Source organism: Salvelinus sp. IW2-2015, linkage group LG7 (genome assembly GCF_002910315.2).
Source record: "Salvelinus sp. IW2-2015 linkage group LG7, ASM291031v2, whole genome shotgun sequence".
Taxonomy (NCBI): Eukaryota; Metazoa; Chordata; class Actinopteri; order Salmoniformes; family Salmonidae; genus Salvelinus; species Salvelinus sp. IW2-2015.
Window position 1 is genome coordinate 28756516 of NC_036847.1, and position 19477 is coordinate 28775992.

Sequence of the window (19477 nt, forward strand, 5' to 3'; positions counted from 1 at the left end):
GAAACATATGTCAGAGTCAAGGCCGCGGGCACACTCCGGCCCGCGAGAAGGTTTTTTACGGCCCCTGGGATGATCTTGATTTATTATTAGAACCGGCCCGCAGACCGCAGCAAGCCGGCAGCCCGCAGATCTTTTACACGCACCAATACTACATTTCCACAATGCAACGGTGACGCACCGAGCAGTAGGCTGCTTCATTTCAATATTTATTGGCACAGCAGTCGTCAGCATCACAGTAAAATTAACTTTCAGTACCCATCAAAAATGGCAAAACGGAAGGTGGACACTGAGAACCGGGGGTTTCAAACAAGGTGGGAGTCGGAGTATATGTTCACGGAGGTAGCTGGAAAACCTGTGTGTCTTCTGTGTGGAGAAAGTGTGGCGGTACTGAAAGAGTATAATCTGAGACGACATTATGAAACGAAACACGCGGACAAAAACAAGAATATGGACATGGAACAAAGGCTACAAAAGCAGAGGAATTAAAACGAGGCTCAAATTCGCACAGGCTCTGTTCAAAAAAGCCAAATCCACCAAACCTCCAAATGGAGTTGATTGACCTCCAATGCAATGATGCACTGAGGCAAAATATGCGGCAGTGGGTGCTGCGGAGTTCGCCCGTTCCCTCCCGACACAATGCCCAGCTGCGCATCCAGGCTGCTCAAACGTTGTCTATGTTTGGCAGCAACATACCTGTGTGAACAACTGTTTTCTTTGATGACCTGAACAAAACATCACACAGAAGTCGACTTACTGTGAACACTCCACTCAATTCTGAGGATTTCCTCAGCTCAGAGCCTTACCCCAAACATTGATGAACTTGTGGAAAAGATGGGACACCACCAAGTATCACCCTCAACTCAAACAAGTGAACATTACTGTGCAATCACATATTTGAGTTTTTACTCAGTTCAAGTTTAAAGTTAAGTTTAATATTTGTTTTCACTGCATGTTACTTCTCCTTAAACAAAGTGTTGTTTTTGATTAATAGATTTTTGCACTTTATTTTATTGTATTTCAATCAATTATATTTAAAAATATTTCAGTTGAGTGGATGAATAGAAATTGCTATTATTGTTTTTTCTTTGAAGTAAATTTAGCCCACTTTTGCTAAAATAGAAATATAGGCTACTGATGGTGCCTTGAATACCGTTTCTTTCATTTAATGTTCATGTTATGGGGATTTTTATATAAAGGAAATTTGTCTTTTGTGTCTGTTGAAAATTAAAGATTACTGACGAGCCATAAGAAAATATTGCTTTATTTATCTGATCATATTGGAATATATTTGTTAGGTTTTCAGTAGGTTCAATTAGGTTCACTAGACTATATGCGTCATTTAAAATTTTTTCAATGAACATTCGAACAGTCCGGCCCTCGGCTTGTAGCTAAATTTTTATTTGGCCCTCCGTCCATTTGACTTTGACACCCCTGTTCTAGAGGTAGTCTCATCGGCCGAGTCGAAATCCTCGTTATCCAAATCGTTTCCCTTATCCGAGTCTGACCAGTATTTTATTCAAAGCTTCTATGTCGGTATACTTATTCATAGCTGCCTTCTTTTGGCTTCCTGTTCGATACTCTTCGGTTTACCTTTTTTCCCCTCTGAGAAACCATCTTTCATGCTAAAGCGATGAAATCTGTTTACAATGTAGTGTAACCTGCTCGATAATTCTCGTCTCTGACCCAGGTAGTGATAGTTCGCATTACGCATAAAAGGTTCTAGGCCTTGCTTTGTCCCACCCAGGTCACCTGCATATCCCTGGAAAGCTTATCCCATTGGTTACAAGACTGTCAAGGTGCCATAGTAGCCAATCCCCTGTGTAATGGATGCAACAATGTCATATTTTTCATGCGCAAAGATATAGTCACTGTGGATATTCAATGTTTCCATTAAATCATACATCATCAGATAGCATTGGCAATCAAATCAAATCAAATGTTTTATATAGCTTATTTATATAGCCTTCGTACATCAGCTGAAATCTCAAAGTGCTGTACAGAAACCCAGCCTAACCCCAAACAGCAAGCAATGCAGGTGTAGAAGCACGGTGGCTAGGAAAAACTCCCTAGAAAGGCCAAACCTAGGAAGAACCTAGAGAGGAACAGGCTATGAGGGGTGGCCAGTCCTCTTCTGGCTGTGCTGGGTGGAGATTATAACAGAACATGGCCAAGATGTTCAAATGTTCATAAATGACCAGCATGGTCAAATAATATAATCACAGTAGTTGTCGAGGGTGCAGCAAGTCAGCACCTCAGGAGTAAATGTCAGTTGGCTTTTCATAGCCGATCATTAAGAGTATCTCTACCGCTCCTGCGGTCTCTAGAGAGTTGAAAACAGCAGGTCTGGGACAGGTACCACGTCCGGTGAACAGATCAGGGTCTTCCATAGCCGCAGGCAGAACAGTTGAAACTGGAGCAGCAGCATGGCCAGGTGGACTGGGGACAGCAAGGAGTCATCATGCCAGGTCGTCCTGAGGCATGATCCTAGGGCTCAGGTCCTCTGAGAGAGAGAAAGAAAGAAAGAGAGAAAGAGAGAATTAGAGAGAGCATACTTAAATTCACACAGGACACCGGATAAGACAGGAGAAGTACTCCAGAATAAACAACTGACCCTTCTAGAAGGATTGGATCCACTTTTAGATATGTTAGTACATTATTTTCATGACTTTATATAGCTAATTTACTATATGTATTTCCTTTTTTATAAGTTGTCTGCTTTTTGTGCTTTGGATTAAGTTTACATTGGCCTATGTAACAAGTCATTCCAATGTTATGTAAGTCCAATGCAGTTATTGTCTGTTATTCATATTAGTTTGCTGTTCCTTTTAACTTTGGAGAGGCCACTGTTTATTTGTGGTTCTCACCTTTGCCTTTGTGTGTGTGTGTTTCACACCTTCTATGTGAGTMACTGCTATGTCAATCACCCGTCTGATGGTTCTACATCCACAGATAAAGTTTAGGCTTGGTGTTTTTACTTTACAGTAATGTTGTTTTGTAGATTTAGTCAACTCTAATTCTGTGTGTCTTACAACAGTATATCCCTTTATTTTATTCACAACCGAGTGGAGGATGCAGATTATTTGGATGATGACTTTTGGGAGCCACCCCTCCCCAGCTAGAGCCCCCGCCGGTCAAGGTCTTCATCCCCCACTGCTATGTCAATCACCCGTCTGATGGTTCTACGTCCACTTTTCATAGACCTCTTGAAAAAGAAAATAGGGGCTTGTGGCACCATTCGTACTAACATAATTGGTTTCCCCAAGACCAAGGTAAACAACATGACAAAGACAGAGGAGAGGGGGACCATACGTTGGATCAGGACTAACAAGCTGCTTTTTGTGAAATGGAAGGACACTAGGGAAGTAACCATGCTCACACAGCATAAGGCATTCAATAACGACCATGTCTCAACGAGGGTGAAAAAAGAATGTCTCAATTCCTGTTTCTGTGAAGGACTACAATGCCAGCATTGGGGGTGTCGACCTATCTGATGTTCTGCTAGGCTACTACCAGGTCCTCTACAAGACCAGGAAGTGGTATTAGACTTTTTAAAAACCATTTTGTGGACATTGATACAGTAAATTATGTCATTTTCTACAAGCAGATGGCCAAAGCAGAAGGTCAAACCCCTCTCTCCCAGTTGGCCTTTCCGAGAGCAGCTGGTGTTGGAAATGTCTGAATTGGGGGACAAAAGCAACCTCACAACCATCACAAGACCCCCCCACTCAAGGTGAGCGTAGCTATCCAAAAAACATGCCAAAAGACTAAATGAAGAACTGCAAGATTGCACAAAACACAGGGGGGAAAAAGGGGGGAAATGCCAGATCTTCTGTACGAAATGACAGTTCGCTTTTTTTCCTGGCAAAGAGGGACTGCTTCAAAGACTATGACGACATGCACAAGCTACGGTGAAATCTAATCATCTACACCTGGGATGTAAAACAAACACAAATTCCATTTGTAAATAGTTAAGTTTATTTATATTTTTGCACCTTTTTTAGTGAAGTACTCGTGTGTTACCAAGTTTGTGTTTGATAATACATTTTATAATTTTTGATGTACAGTACCAGTCAAGTTTGGACACACCTACTCATTCAAGGGGTTTTCTTTATTTTTACTATTTTCTACATTGTAGAATAATAGTGAAGACATCGAAACTATGAAATAACACATATGGAATCATGTACTAACCCAAAAAAGTATAACAGTCTTGAAGGAGTTCCCACATATGCTGAGCACTTGTTGGCTGCTTTTCCTTAACTCTGCGTTCCAACTCATCCCAAACCATCTCAATTGGGTTGAGGTCAGGTGATTGTGGAGGCCAGGTCATCTGATGCAGCACTCCATCTCTCCTTGGTCAAATAGCCCTTACATAGCCTGGAAGTGTGTTTTGGGTCATTGTCCTGTTGAAAAACAAATCATAGTCCCACTAAGTGCAAACCAGGTGAGCTGGCTAGCGCTGCAGAATGCTGTGGTTGCCATGCTGGTTAAGTGTGCCTTGAATTCTAAATAAATCACTGACAGTGTCACCAGCAAAGCACCCCCACACCATCACACCACCTCCTCCATGCTTCACGGTGCGAACAACACATGCGGAGATCATCCGTTCACCTACTCTGCATCTCACAAAGACACAGCGGTTGGAAACAAAAATCTCAAATTTGGACTCATCAGACCAATGGACAGATTTCAACTGGTCTAATGCCTATTGCTTGTGTTTCTTGGCCCAAGAAAGTCTCTTCTTCTTATTGGTGTCCTTTTAGTAGTGATTTCTTTGCAGCAATTTGACCATGAAGGCCTGATTCACGCCGTCTCCTCTGAACAGTTGATGTTAAAATTAAGGGTATACCTAGTCAGTTGTACAACAATGCATTCAACTGAAATGTGTCTTCCGCATTTAACCCTCTGAATCAGAGAGGTGCAGGGGGCTGCCTTAATCGACATCCACGCCATCGGCACCCGGTGTGTCTGTTACTTGAACTCAGTAAAGCATTTATTTGCGCTGCAATCTGAGGTGCAGTTAACTCTAATGAACTTATCCTCTGCAGCATAAGTAACTCTGGGTCTTCCTTTCCTATGGCGGTCCTCATGAGAGCCAGTTTCATTCATTCATTCAAAGTTCTTGAAATGTTCCAGATTGACTGACTTTCGTGTCTTAAAGTAATGATGGACTGTCATTTCTCTTTGCTTATTTAAGCTGTTCTAGCCATAATATGGACTTGGTCCTTACCTTATCACAACATAACTGATTGGATCAAATGCATTAAGAAGGAAACAAATTCCACAAATTAGCTTTTAACAAGGCACACCTGTTGATTGAAATGCATTTCAGGTGACTATCTCATGAAGTTGGTTGAGAGAATGCCAAGAGTGTGCAAAGCTGTCATCAAGGCAAAGGGTGGCTACTTTGAAGAATCTAAAATCTATTTTTGATTTGTTTAACACTTTTTTTGGTTACTACATCATTCCATATGTGTTAGTTCATAGTTGTGATGTCTTCACTATTATTCTACAATGTAGAAAATAGTAAAAATAAAGAAAAACCCTTGAATAAGTAGGTGTGTCCAAACGTTTGACTGGTACTGTACATCTGTTGCTTTTCTATTGTTTTTGTAAACAGGTCATTTCTATGTGGGACCAATACATTGGATTTTTTTTAAATGTTAAAAAAAATATTTATTTATGCCTAGGTTAAACGTTCAGGCACTTTGGAGAGGTTTAAAAAACACTTGGATATCCCCTGTTTGTCCCCAGACACCACCACAATGTTTGAGAGAGGTTGGTGTTGTAGAAATTCTGTTTTTATAGTGAACAATAACTTTTAGGCACATCCAGTGTGCAATTACCACATTCTGACAGTTTGGAGAGGTTGAAAGGACACTTGAATGTACCCTGGATACCCCATAACACCACCACAATGTTTGGGTGAAGTTGATATGGTAGAAATTATGTTTTTATACTGAACAAATAGCATTTAGGGATTGCAAATATGTAATAGCACTGAAATGATCTAATTTACAGACATGCAACTTTGGAGAGGTTTAGGGACACTTGTAAATATCCTGTGACCACACCTGACACCACTTACTAAAACATCTGCCCATTTCTAGTTGTTAGGTCTGTCAATCCCATTTTGTTCCCTGATATTGTTCACATGTTGTGGAAGCCATCTGATGTGTTTCCAGCTCTGGACATCAATAATTCACTCATAGCTTGTCAATGAAAGAATACTTAAAAAAACAACAACAAAAAAACGGTTATTTTGTGTGTGCTTAATCGTGTGTATTCTGAACTACGTAACTCCAATCTATCTTTTGATCATTTCCTTATAATCTCCCAGATGTCTTCTTTCCAAATATACCAAGTTTTGGCATGTCAGAATCATGTAATTACACATGAATAGCAGTTACTTTGGGGTATGTCTATTTAGGCAGGAAACAAAATTTTGCCATTACATTTAAAAGGTTAACCCCCAGCAACAACTTCTCCCCGGGTGCCAATGTCATAGATGTCGATTAAGTCAGCCCCCCACACCTCTCTGATTCAGTTGGGTTAAATGCGGAAGACACATTTCAGTTGAATGCATTCAGTTGTACAACTGACTAGGTATCCCTTTCCTTCCCTATTGTGTTTTATGCAATCTCATCTCATAAAGAAATGATTTTCATAAATGGAAATTAATATAATCTGAATATATTACAATATAATAAACCATTCAGTCTACAAACAAATGCATAAGCATAAAAAACATAATATAGTTTTCTGTTCATCTAAAAATATGTTTGGGCTTCTGGAGGTGGGTCCCTCTATCAACAATTAGGCAATGTTCTCATTGCCAGGGAACTCTCTCACATGATCTATTCTAGACTAGACAGTGGCTTTCTTATTGGATGATTATTTGCCAACCATGGCAATACCATGGCTCGATTACAGTCAACAAGAATAGAAAAAGTAAAGAGTACGACATACCGAGCTTAAGAACAGTGGAGAACTTAGCCACCCCAATGCACTATAATGCATGCGAATCCCCTCTATAATAGCGTTTCCCAAACTTGGTCCTGAGGCCCCCCCTGGGTGCACGTTTTGGGTTTTGCCCTAGGACTACACAGCTGATTCAAATAACCAACTCATCATCAAGCTTTGATTATTTGAATCAACTGTGTAGTGCTTTGGCAAAAACCAAAACATGCACCCAGGAGGGGACCCAGGACTGAGTTTGGGATACCCTGCTCTATAGCATCATTATTCTCTATTTGGAGGGGGAGCATGTTTAATAGCACCCCCTATTGACTGTGTATCATTGGTTTCCACTCTCTTCATCTAACAGGAAGTAAGGGGTTTATACTCAACATCAAATAAAATTGTATTTGTCACATGTGCCGATACAACAAGTGTAGTAGACCTTACAGTGAAATGCTTACTTACAAGCCTTTAACCATCAATACTTTAAGAAGTTAAGAAAAAAATAAAAGTGTTAAGTAAAAAATAGATCAATAGAAAATAAAAGTAACAAATAATTAAACAGCAGCAGTAAAATAACAAGCAAGGCTATATACAGGGGGTGGGTAATTGAGGTAATTGAGGTAATATGTACATGTAGGTAGAGTTAAGGTGACTATGCATAGATTATAAACAAAGAGTAGCAGCAGTGTAAAAGAGGGGTCTGGGTAGCCCTTTGATTAGCTGTTCAGGATCGTGAACCCATCAACTCACTACATCACCAGGCTGCTGAGTTCCTCCCTGGCCCTTCTGTGAACTGACCAGGAAAACCTCTGGGCCATAATTACAAGGTACTACAAGGGGCCCAGAGTTCATGGGCTAGTCACACGAACATAACACTCAGGTCAACACAGGATCTTACTGACAAAGGAACTTAACAAAATCAACCACATAACTTTCCCAAATTAACAGAGGCAGAACAAATCAAATCAAACTTTATTTGTCACCTGCGCCGAATACAACATGAGTAGACCTTACCGTGAAATGCTTACTTATAAGCCTTTAACCAACAGCACAGTTCAAGAAAGAGTTAAGAAAATATTTACCAAATAAACAAAAGTAAAAAATTATAAAGAGTAGTACAATAAAATAACAATAACGAGGCTATATACAGGGGCTACCGGTACCGAGTCAATGTGCGGGGGTACAKGTTAGTCGAGGTAATTTGTACATGTAGGTAGGGGTGAAGTGACTATGCATAGATAATAAACAGCGAGTAGCAGTAGTGTAAAAACAAAGGGGGTGGGGTGTCAATGTAAATAGTCTGGTGGCCATTTGATTAATTGTTCAGCAGTCTTATGGCTTGGGGGTAGAAGCTGTTAAGGAGTCTTTTGGTCATAGACTTGGCGCTCCGGTACCACTTGCCATGCGGTAGCAGAGAAAACAGTCTATGACTTGGGTTACTGGAGTCTTTGACATTTTTTGGGGCTCTGCCTAGTATATAGGTCCTGGATGGCAGGAAGGTTGACCCAGTGATGTACTGGGCCGTACCCTCTGTAGTGCCTTCCGGTCAGATGCCGAGAAGTTACCATACCAGGTGGTGATGCAACCGGTCAGGATGCTCTCGATGGTGCAGTTGTTGAACTTTTTGAGGATCTGGGGACCCATGCCAAATCTTTTCAGTCTCCTGAGGGGGAAAAGGTGTTGTCATGCCCTCTTCATGACTGTCTTGGTGTGTTTGGACCATGATAGTTTGTTGGTGATGTGAACGCCACTCGACTACAGCCCGGTCGATGTTAATGGGGACTTGTTCGGCCCGCCTTTTCCTGGAGACCACAGTTAGCTCCTTTGTCTTGATCATATTGAGGGAGAGGTTGATGTCCTGGCACCACACTGCCAGGTCTCTGACCTCCCTACAGGCTGTCTCATCGATCCTCGACTTCGGCGATGTCATYTACAAAATAGCTTCCAATACTCTCCTCAGCAAACTGGATGCAGTCTATCACAGTGCCATCCGTTTTGTCACCAAAGCCCCTTATACCACCCACCACTGCGACCTGTATGCTCTAGTCGTCTGTCCCTCGCTACATATTCGTCGCCAGACCCACTGGCTCCAGGTCATCTATAAGTTTATGCTCGGTAAGGCTCCGCCTTATCTCAGCTCACTGGTCACGATAACAACACCCACCCGTAGCATGCGCTCCAGCAGGTAAATCTCACTGGTCGTCCCCAAAGCCAACACCCCCTTTGGCCGTCTTTCCTTCCAGTTCTCTGCTGCCAATGACTGGAACGAATTGCAAAAATCTCTGAAGCTGGAGACTTATATCTCCCTCACTAACTTTAAACATCAGCTATCTGAGCAGCTAACCGATCGCTGCAGCTGTACATAGCCCATCTGTAAATAGCCCACCAGATCTACCTACCTCATCCCCATATTGTTTTATTTACATTTCTGCTCTTTTGCACACAAGTATTTCTACTTGCACATCATCATCTGCTCATATATCACTCCAGTGTTAATTTGCTATTGTGTTATTGACTGTACGCTTCTTTATTCCACGTGTAACTCTGTGTTGTTGTTTGTGTCGCACTGCTTTGCTTTATCTTGGCCAGGTCGCAGTTGTAAATGAGAACTTGTTCTCAACTAGCTTACCTGGTTAAATAAAGGTTAATTATTTATTTATTTTAAAGAAAATTGTTGTCGGTGATCAGGCCTACCACTGTTGTGTCGTCAACAAACTTAATGATGGTGTTGGAGTCGTGTTTGGCCACGCAGTCGTGGGTGAACAGGGAGTACAGGAGGGGACTAAGTACACACCCCTGAGGGGCCCCTGTGTTGAGGATCAGTGTGGCAGATGTGTTGTTGCCTACCCTTACCACCTGGGGGCGGCCCATCAGGAAGTCCAGGATCCAGTTGCACAGGGAGGTGTTAAGTTCCAGGGTTCTTAGCTTAGTGATGAGCTTTGTGGGCACTATGGTGTTGAATGCTGAGCTGTAGTCAATGAACAGCATTCTCACATAGGTGTTCCTTTTGTCCAGGTGGGAAAGGGCAGTGTGGAGTGCGATTGAGTCATCTGTGGATCTATAGGGGCGGTATGCGAATTGGAGTGGGTCTAGAGTATCTGGGACGATGCTGTTGATGTGAGCCATGACCAGCCTTTCAAAGCACTTCATGGCTATCGACGTGAGTGCTACAGGGCGGTAATCATTTAGGCAGGTTACCTTCGCTTCCTTGGGCACAGGGACAATGGTGGTCTGCTTGAAACATGTAGGTATTACAGACTCAGTCAGGGAGGGGTTGAAAATGACAGTGAAGACACTTGCCAGTTGGTCCGCGTATGCTTTGAGTACACATCCTGGTAATCCGTCTGTCCCCGCGGCTTTGTGAATATTGACCTGTTGAAAGGTCTCGCTCACATTGGCTACCGAGAGTGTTATCACACAATCGTCCAGAACAGCTGGAACTCTCAAGCATGCTTCAGTGTTGCTTGCCTTGAAGCGAACATAAAAGGCATTTAGCTCGTCTGGTAGGCTCGTGTCACTGGGCAGCTCGCGGCTGGGTTTCCCTTTGTAGTCCGTAATAGTTTTCAAGCCCTGCCATATCCAACGAGCATCAGAGCCGGTGTAGTAGGTTTAGTGTCTCACTCCTTGAAAGCGGCAGCTCCAGCCTTTAGCTCGATGTGGTTGTTGCCTGTAATCCATGGCTTCTGGTTGGGATATCTACGTACGGTCACTGTGGGGACGACGTTGTCAAYGCACTTATTGATRAAGCCGATGACTGAGGTGGTGTACTCCTCAATGCCATTTGATGAATCCCGGAACATATTCCAGTCTGTGCTAGCAAAACAGTCCTGTAACGTAGCATCCATGTCATCTGACCACTTCCGTATTGAGCGAGTCACTGGTACTTCCTACTTTAGTTTTTGCTTGTAAGCAGGAATCGGGAGGACAGAATTATTGTCAGATTTGCCAAATGGAGGGCGGGGGAGAGATTTGTATGCATCTCTGTGTGTGGAGTAAAAGTGGTCTAGAGTTTTTTTCCCTCTGGTTGCACATGTGACATGCTGGTAGAAATGAGGTAAAATGGATTTAAGTTTGCCTGCATTAAAGTCCCCGGCCACTAGGAGCACCGCTTCTGGATTAACATTTTCTTGTTTGCTTATGGTCTTATACAAATGGTTGAGTACGGTCTAGTGCCAGCAACGGTTTGTGGTGGTAAATAGACGGCTACGAATAATATAGATGAAAACTCTCTTGGTAGATAGTGTGGTCTACAGCTTATCATAAGGTACTCAACCTCAAAATCAAATCAAATCAAATTTTATTGGTCACATACACATTGTTAGCAGATGTTAATATGAGTGTAGCGAAATGCTTGTGCTTCTAGTTCTGACCGTGCAGTAATATCTAACAAGTAGTCTAACAATTTCACAACAACTACCGTATACACACAAGTGTAAAGGAATGAATAAGTACATATGTACATATACATATATGGATGAGCGATGGCCGAACGGCATAGGCAAGATGCAATAGATGGTATAGAGTACAGTATATACATATGAGATAAGTAATGTTGGGTATGTAAACATTATATAWAGTGGCATTGTTTAAAGTGACTAGTGATACATTTATTACATCCAATTTTTAATTATTAAATTGGCTAGAGATTTGAGTCAGTATGTTGGCAGCAGCCACTCAATGTTAGTGATGGCTGTTTAACAGTCTGATCGCCTTGAGATAGAAGCTGTTTTTCAGTCTCTCGGTCCCAGCCTTGATGCACCTGTACTGACCTCGCCTTCTGGATGATAACAGGGTGAACAGGCAGTGGCTCGCCTGGTTGTTGTCCTTGATGATATTTTTGTCCTTCCTGTAACATCGGGTGGTGTAGGTGTCCTGGAGGGCAGGTAGTTTGCCACCGGTGATGCGTTGTGCAGAACTCACTACCCTCTGGAGAGCCTTATGGTTGTGGGCGGAGCAGTTGCCATACCAGGCGGTGCTACAGTCCGACAGGATGCTCTCGATTGTGCATCTGTAGAAGTTTGTGAGGGTTTCAGGTGACAAGCCAAATTTCTTCTGCCTCCTGAGGTTGAAGAGACACTGTTGCACCTTCTTCGCCATGCTGTCTGTCTGGGTGGACCATTTCAGTTTGCCCGTGAATTGTATGCCGAGGAACTTAAAACTTTCCACCTTCTCCACTACTGTCCTGTCGATGTGGATAGGGGGGTGCTCCCTCTGCTGTTTCCCGAAGTCCACGATCATCTCCTTTGTTTTGTTGACATTGAGTGTGAGGTTTCCTGACACCACACTCCAAGGGCCCTCACTTCCTCCCTGTAGGCCGTCTCGTTGTTGTTGGTAATCAAGCCTACCACTGTAGTGTCGTCTGCAAACTTGACGATTGAGTTGGAAGCGTGCATGGCCACGCAGTCATGGGTGAACAGAGAGTACAGAGAGGGCTGAGAACGCACCCTTGTGGGGCCCCAGTGTTGAGGATCAGCGGGGTGGAGATGTTGTTTCCTACCCTCACCATCTGGGGGCGGCCCGTCAGGAAGTCCAGGACCCAGTTGCACAGGGCGGGGTCAAGACCCAGGGTCTCGAGCTTAATGACGAGTTTGGAGGGTACTATGGTGTTGAATGCTGAGCTGTAATTGATGAACAGCATTCTTACATAGGTATTCCTCTTGTCCAGATAGGTTAGGGCAGTGTGCAGTGTGATTGCGATTGCATCGTCTGTGGACCTATTGGGGCGGTAAGAAAATTGGAGTGGGTCTAGGGTATCAGGTAGGGTGGAGGTGATATGATACTTGACTAGTCTCTCAAAGCACTTCATGATGACGGAAGTGAGTGCTACGGGGCGATAGCCGTTTAGCTCAGTTACCTTAGCTTTCTTGGGAACAGGAACAATGGTGGCCCTCTTGAAGCATGTGAGAATAGCAGACTGGGATAGGGATTGATTGAATATGTCCGTAAACACACCAGCCAGCTGGTCTGCGCATGCTCTGAGGATGCGGCTAGGGATGCCGTCTGGGCCGGCAGCCTTGCGAGGGATAACACATTTAAATGTTTTACTCACGTTGGCTGCAGTGAAGGAGAGCCCGCAGGTTTTGGTAGCAGGCCCTGTCAGTGGCACTGTATTGTCCTCAACGCGAGCAAAGAAGTTGTTTAGTCTGTCTGGGAGCAAGACATCCTGGTCCGCGACGGGGCTGGTTTTATTTTTGTAATCTGTGTTTGACTGTAGACACTGCCACATACGTCTCGTGTCTGAACCGTTGAATTGCAACTCTACTTTGCCAGCCCGGGTCACGCATTCGATATGCTGATAAAATGTAGGGCGCCTTGAGGTGTCTTCTTGGGGGGAGCCATCAAGGTGACTTCTTGGGGGAGGGGGGTATACACGGCTGTGATTATAATCGAAGATAATTCTCTTGGTAGATAACGCGGTCGGCATTTGATTGTAAGGAATTCTAGGTCAGGTGAACAAAAGGACTTGAGTTCCTGTATGTTGTTATGATCACACCACGGCTGGTTAATCATAAGGCATATACCCACGCCCTTCTTCTTACCAAAGAGATGTTTGTTTCTGTCGGCGTGATGCGTGAAGAAACCGGGTGGCTGTACCGGCTCTGATAACGTATCCCGAGTGAGCCATGTTTCCGTGAAACAGAGAATGTTAAAATCTCTGATKCCTCTCTGGAAGGCAACCCTTGCTCGAATTTCGTCTACCTTGTTGTCAGAGAGTGGACATTGGCGAGTAGTATACTCGGGAGTGGTGAGCGATGTGCCCGTCTACGGAGCCTGACCAGAAGACCGCTCCGTCTGCGGCACCGTTGTTTTGGGTCGCCTACTGGGATCCGATCCATTGTCCTGGGTGGTGGTCCAAACAGAGGATTCGCTTCGGGAAAGTCGTATTCCTGGTCGTAATGTTGGTAAGTTGACATTGCTCTTATATCCAATAGTTCCTCCCGGCTCTATGTAATAAGACTTACGATTTCCTGGGGTAACAGTGTAAGAAATAATAGATTAAAAAACAAAATACTGCATAGCTTCCTAAGAACGCGAAGCAAGGCGACCATCTCTGTCGGCGCCATCACGGCGAGCAATACCTCGAGACTTCTTTAACATTAGACACCCCCGCACCTCGTCTTACCAGACGCAGCTTCTCTGTCCTGACGGTGTATGGAAAATCCTGCCAGTTCTATATTAGGTGGGGTGAGATACAACGTAACAATTGAGATTTAACTTGTCATGCTGCTCTTAAACAAATGTTGGCTTCCAGAACCTTCCAGAACATTTTCTATGTTAACATTCCATTCCTCAACTACAAAAATAAACAGTATCACGTCTATGTGTTGATTATGGGATGGCAGGGGATGGATGACATTTATCCATTGGACTGCTATACTATGACAGGTATCAATTGGACTGGCCTACAAAGTTAAAGATAGTCGAACCATTGAGCAGTGAACATGATACACTCATCAGTCTCTGTGTCAACAGTGTGATTTAGCAATATCTTACCAAGACAATCCTGAAAAGTGGGTTGCTATGTTTATTCAAGCACAAGTATGAACTTGTAATTTATACACACATCCCAGCTCTGAAACCTGACTGCATTTTTGTGGGAGCATAGCTGTACATAGTAGCTTCAGGTAGTACTGTATGATGGGACATCAACACACACACACACACATACACACACACACTGACACACACACACACATACACAAACTCTTATTTTGGTTCTCTGACAACTGTGTAACAGTAACATGAAGCATTTGACAATGTGCAGACCATTATCTAAATGAATAAATTGTGTTCTGTTTAAAGACGTATCGTATGCCTAATGAATGAGAGGAGAGTAAATAGAACCCAGTCAGGAAAGCTAGAACAGAGCTGTCATTCAGAAGTAACTCTATTTTACTAGGGGGTTAGGGACCATGCATGATCCATACATAAACATGTTTGTAATCTATTGGAAGACATATCTCCTCTACGGACAAACAAACAGCAAGCAGAGCCCGATATAACATTACGATTGGTTATAATAATTATAAGGAATGTGTACCACAAACACAATTTAACAAATCCTGTTGTATCGAAAACATCAAGCCAACCGAACCACAACATCAAATACAAAAGAAACGCGATAGGTTGACGCAACATGCATGTTAGTAAAAATATTATAAACTTACTGGAGTATTTAAGGATCCATTTGTGACCGAGAGATCAGCACCACCACTACAGACGGACTAGTCCGGGCCAAGGTAATCCACACTAACTGAGACAAAGCCCTTTCTACCTCAGGTAATAGAAGCCAGCAGCTGCGATTCAGGACAAGATTATATATGATGTGTATATATCGAAGGTTTGTCAGTTTTTCCAGGCCATAAACCCCAACTTTAATGGCACCACGTGCTCCCTGTGCACCATTCACAGGCCCTGCTCGAGGCAATTGGCATAAATAACATTACAAACTTTAAACTACTAAAAGAAAGAGACACTAAAAGGGGAATGCGATAGCCCTATATAACAATGTAGCACGGTTAGGCCCGAGAGTGACATTGAGAAAGCAGCCCATGCTCTGTTGTATTTCTATAGCAGTGAAACTAGGCTACAAATCTGCAAGGTGAGTGAAAATATATCTATTTTTCATATGGGGCAACATTTCCTACAGGAAAAGGCATCTGATTAATCCTTTTCCCTGGAACTAGATTTTTGTTTTGTTAAGACATCTTGTTATAATACGTGTCAATAGTTAGGCCAGCAGTGTGCCAAATACAGGTCAATGCATAGCTGTGTTTCAACTTATGGTTTTGTCTACTACACTAGCTTACAATATTCACTCACATGATCAAATATCTACTTAAAGCTATATTAATAAACCGTTTTTTGTTAGCTTTAAAAAAAACAACGTTTTGATATAGACTGAATATAAACATATAGCATACTCTAACATATTTCATAACCATAGCTTTACATTTGGTCCGTGAGTAAGGCCACTGAAACAGCCAAGTCTGTGAGTGGCTAGGCCTATGGAGAAAGTTAGCTTATACATCTCAGCCCATAGGAATTTACAAGCAGCTAGCTATGCTCTCTGGCTCTATCCTGTTAAAACAGGAACCATTTCATATCTGTGGTGGAGAGGTGGAAACACAGTAATACAGTTTTACTGGGGGCTTAAACGTGTATGTGCATGCGTTTGTCTGTCAGGGATTGATAGGCCTACTGTAAATGTTTTAAATAGACGTGTGGGACCTCGAATCTATTTCTTAATACTAAGTGCCTGTACATGTGTAATGATATAAAAGTGCGACACGAATGTGCTGGTAATACGGTATGGGAGGTTTATGCAAACGTTTTCTCAACACCTGTAAGCGTTTTGTTTGAATCACAAGCTTATTCGGGCAATTGTATAATAGGCCTTCTGTACATATGCAATTATTGTGCATCTATGGGGGTGGCAGAGTATTCAATACGTACACTGTTTCGATTGGATCAGACAACTGCGAACATATATATAAGACATGGAATGGTAGGCCTATAGGTATGGGTGCTGTCCTCAAATACCATCATGAAAGTCTTACATATTTGGTTGGACATAATCCATAGTTCAAAAAGTCAACCGTCTGTTTGCTGTAAACCCGAATACAACAAAGTCACTCAGCGCCCAAATACGAATTTTAAGACATTTAATAAAATAAAAAATGTTCGTCATTATAAGACACATGAACAGTTAGGTCTTCTCGTTATGATTGTATTACCACTCAGTATCACTCACTGACATGTTCTTAATTATTATCTCAAGGATAAAAGAATAGGCAGAATGTTCATGTATTTGCATTGAAACATGAAAGAGGGAGTGGCCTTATAGTCAGCTCCTCCCTAAGACTTCCAAAGGTCTTTACACAATCTTTACATTTAGACAACACATGACTATATTTTTGTTCAATATTTTCCTTCCATTTTTACACCCATCAAGCAAAGAATAAAAGTCCACATGTAAAGTTACAAACACGTAATATGCTAATAATGTAATAGTCCGTAACACAAGTGCTGATTTATGAAAACGGCCTTCACGTTTCGAATAATGGTCTCCCTCTGAGTACTTCTCTTAGCAGTTCGTCTCCAGATCAGTCATCAACTCCATGTTTATATTGAGTCCTTTAATTTCAGTTTCGAATCCTTCTTCCACTTCATACGTCGATTCTGGAACCAAATTTTTATTTGCCTCTCGTTCAGACAGAGGGAATTGGCGAGCTCAATGCGCCTGCGACGGGCGAGGTAGTGGTTGAAATGGAAGTCTTTCTCCAACTCCAGAGTCTGGAAGCGGGTGTAACTGGTTCGAGAGCGTTTACCGTCAGATGATTCTGAAGTGGTATTAGAAAAAATATGCGTTAGCCTAAATTTTAAGAAAACTCAAGAGTTATCGAATATTATAAAATCTTAATTCATATAAAAATAACCTGAGGTCAAGGTTAATGTCGAATGACGTGAGATGAAGATACTGCCTCTCTATTTTGAGTTGCAGCATCTAAAATGATTAAAATCGTTTACAAATGATGAAACGTTCAAGTGACTAAGCCCCAAATAAGTGAAACTATTTCAATTCAAATTAACTGCTTGAACGAAATAATGAAATTGAAATCAAGGGACAAAAGCTCTGGATGAATGAAATGAAATTGTATTCGTCACATGCAGGTGTAAAAGGTGTAAACTAACAGTGAAATGAATGTTCTTCTAATTCTATTTCATTGAATACAACAGCTTATTTATTCTGGCGCTTGTTCATTTCAAATAAATCTTGGCAAACAAAAAAACAGCATTTGCTGCACTGGGAAATCCAGATCAATATTATAAGGAAGAACACTCGCAGAACTATAATTTTGGTCTTTAATAAAGCACCAAATGCAGTGGTAATATTTAGTGGTAACTCCAGCAGTAGGCTAATACCTAATGGGCAATAGTGGATTTTGGACATGAATACCATCTTGCAATTATATCTGGAGCTTTCCAAGGTGAAAAGTTCACACGGAGGTCAGGGCACATAGTTTTCCTCCGAGTTCAACTAGGCTATAGCCTATACTCATCTTAGAGTATAATAACCTGTTAGGAGCTGGAAAGCATTAATACATTACCGTAAAAAAGACTACTCGTTTATCGTTTTCTAATATTTTTGTTTCTCTTATCCAATTATGCAGCCATAAATCTAACCCTGGCAGATCACCTCTTCACAGTAACAGAACAGGTTTACGAGCAATAGACGCCTTTGTCATAAAATTTATGACCGCCAGTTTTATTATTTCCTGCGTTTGGCCTATAAAACTCAAGACGAAAAACTGTGAATGGACAAAAGCAGGATAGCAGGCGAGAGAGAGTGAGTGAGTGAGGGAAGTAGTAGGATTTAAGTTGGCTATAGACTTTTTTTCAGTTTACCGTGGCTCGTGTGTAGTTTTGTCATCCAGGGAAAAATCTGCGGTTGCTGTTGACTGTCTTGGTGCTTCTTCGAATGGTTTTGACATTTCACAGGTTGCATAGTTTCGACTTTGATTGCGTTTTCTTCAGTCATAGGGTTTTCGACCACTTCCATTGGCCTTCCAGTTCCTTTGCTCAGTATCCCATCACGAAGGCAGTTTTGCACGGAGTTCCGGGAGCTCGCAGCTGAGCAAGACTGTAGTCGTGGTGGAGGTTGAGTGTCCGTATTGCCTCGCAGGCTAGTTTCCATCTCTTCTAGTTTCAGAGAGTTCGCAGTGGAATCAGAGGAGGTGAATGTTCCGTTGAAATTAAGACCTCCGTTATAGGCATAATTGGCTTGATGGAGGGAAGAGAGAGAGACATAACTGCCAAAACTATTCATGGTGTTAAAGGAGGATGCCTCGTGCGTGTGCTCCTTGAAAATGTTGTTTGCTACGTACGAGCTCATCTTACACGAAACACACAAAAACGGTGCGCAAGGGATTCATCAAGTAAAAACTGCAATAGACTAACAATACATATTGTATCCGAGAGTAGCCTGGGCTAAATATTTTGCTGTTGTATTGTTATTTTATATTAGGTTTTGCTATTCCTAGGAAGCTCTTTGGAAGTTCAAGGGGTATCTTTTTTTTTAATACCACGATTTATAGGTGGTGGCATTCATATATGTTTTTTTTCTTGATTCGACGTGCAATGCCCAAATATGGGGAATCTGAATAGGATCACGTGCTGATGTTGACCAGTCATGCATTGGCTTGATATTCCCGGAGGTATATTGATGAATAGGGGGAATGTCCCCGGTAAACTTTGTGCTTTGGACTGTTGGGGACCATGGTGGTCTGGGTGAGGACAAGGGCGCGACTGTAAGACAATAGCGTCATCTGGTGTCTGGTGTAGGGCAGGCCAGGGCGGTCATCTCATCTATGTCCCTCCATAGGCCCACTTCCCTTGCCCTGCTGCATTACATAGCGTACCAGCCTCTAGTGGGGGTGGGGGCGGTTTGCCCCATAGAGGCACTATGAACAGCAACAGTAACACTGATTGAGCAAAACAAAACGACAAATGC

At 42.4% G+C, this 19477-nt stretch overlaps 2 protein-coding genes across 5 annotated transcripts in view; both read right to left on the reverse strand.

Moving 5' to 3' along the window:
* The window catches only part of LOC111966784 (homeobox protein Hox-C5a-like), a 63623-nt gene extending 44568 nt beyond the window's left edge, over positions 1-19055 (reverse strand). For all 3 annotated transcript variants that reach the window (XM_023991717.2, XM_023991716.2, XM_023991715.2), the window contains exons 1-2: positions 18373-19055; positions 15132-17306 (exon numbers count right to left, since the gene is read on the reverse strand). In XM_023991717.2, coding sequence (XP_023847485.1) covers positions 17089-17306; positions 18373-18859 — 705 coding nt within the window. In that variant the 5' untranslated portion in view covers positions 18860-19055 and the 3' untranslated portion in view covers positions 15132-17088. The remainder of the gene's footprint in view (positions 1-15131; positions 17307-18372) is intronic.
* Positions 1-19477, reverse strand: part of LOC111966783 (homeobox protein Hox-C4a) — a 73668-nt gene that overhangs the window by 44568 nt on the left and 9623 nt on the right. The window lies entirely within an intron of this gene.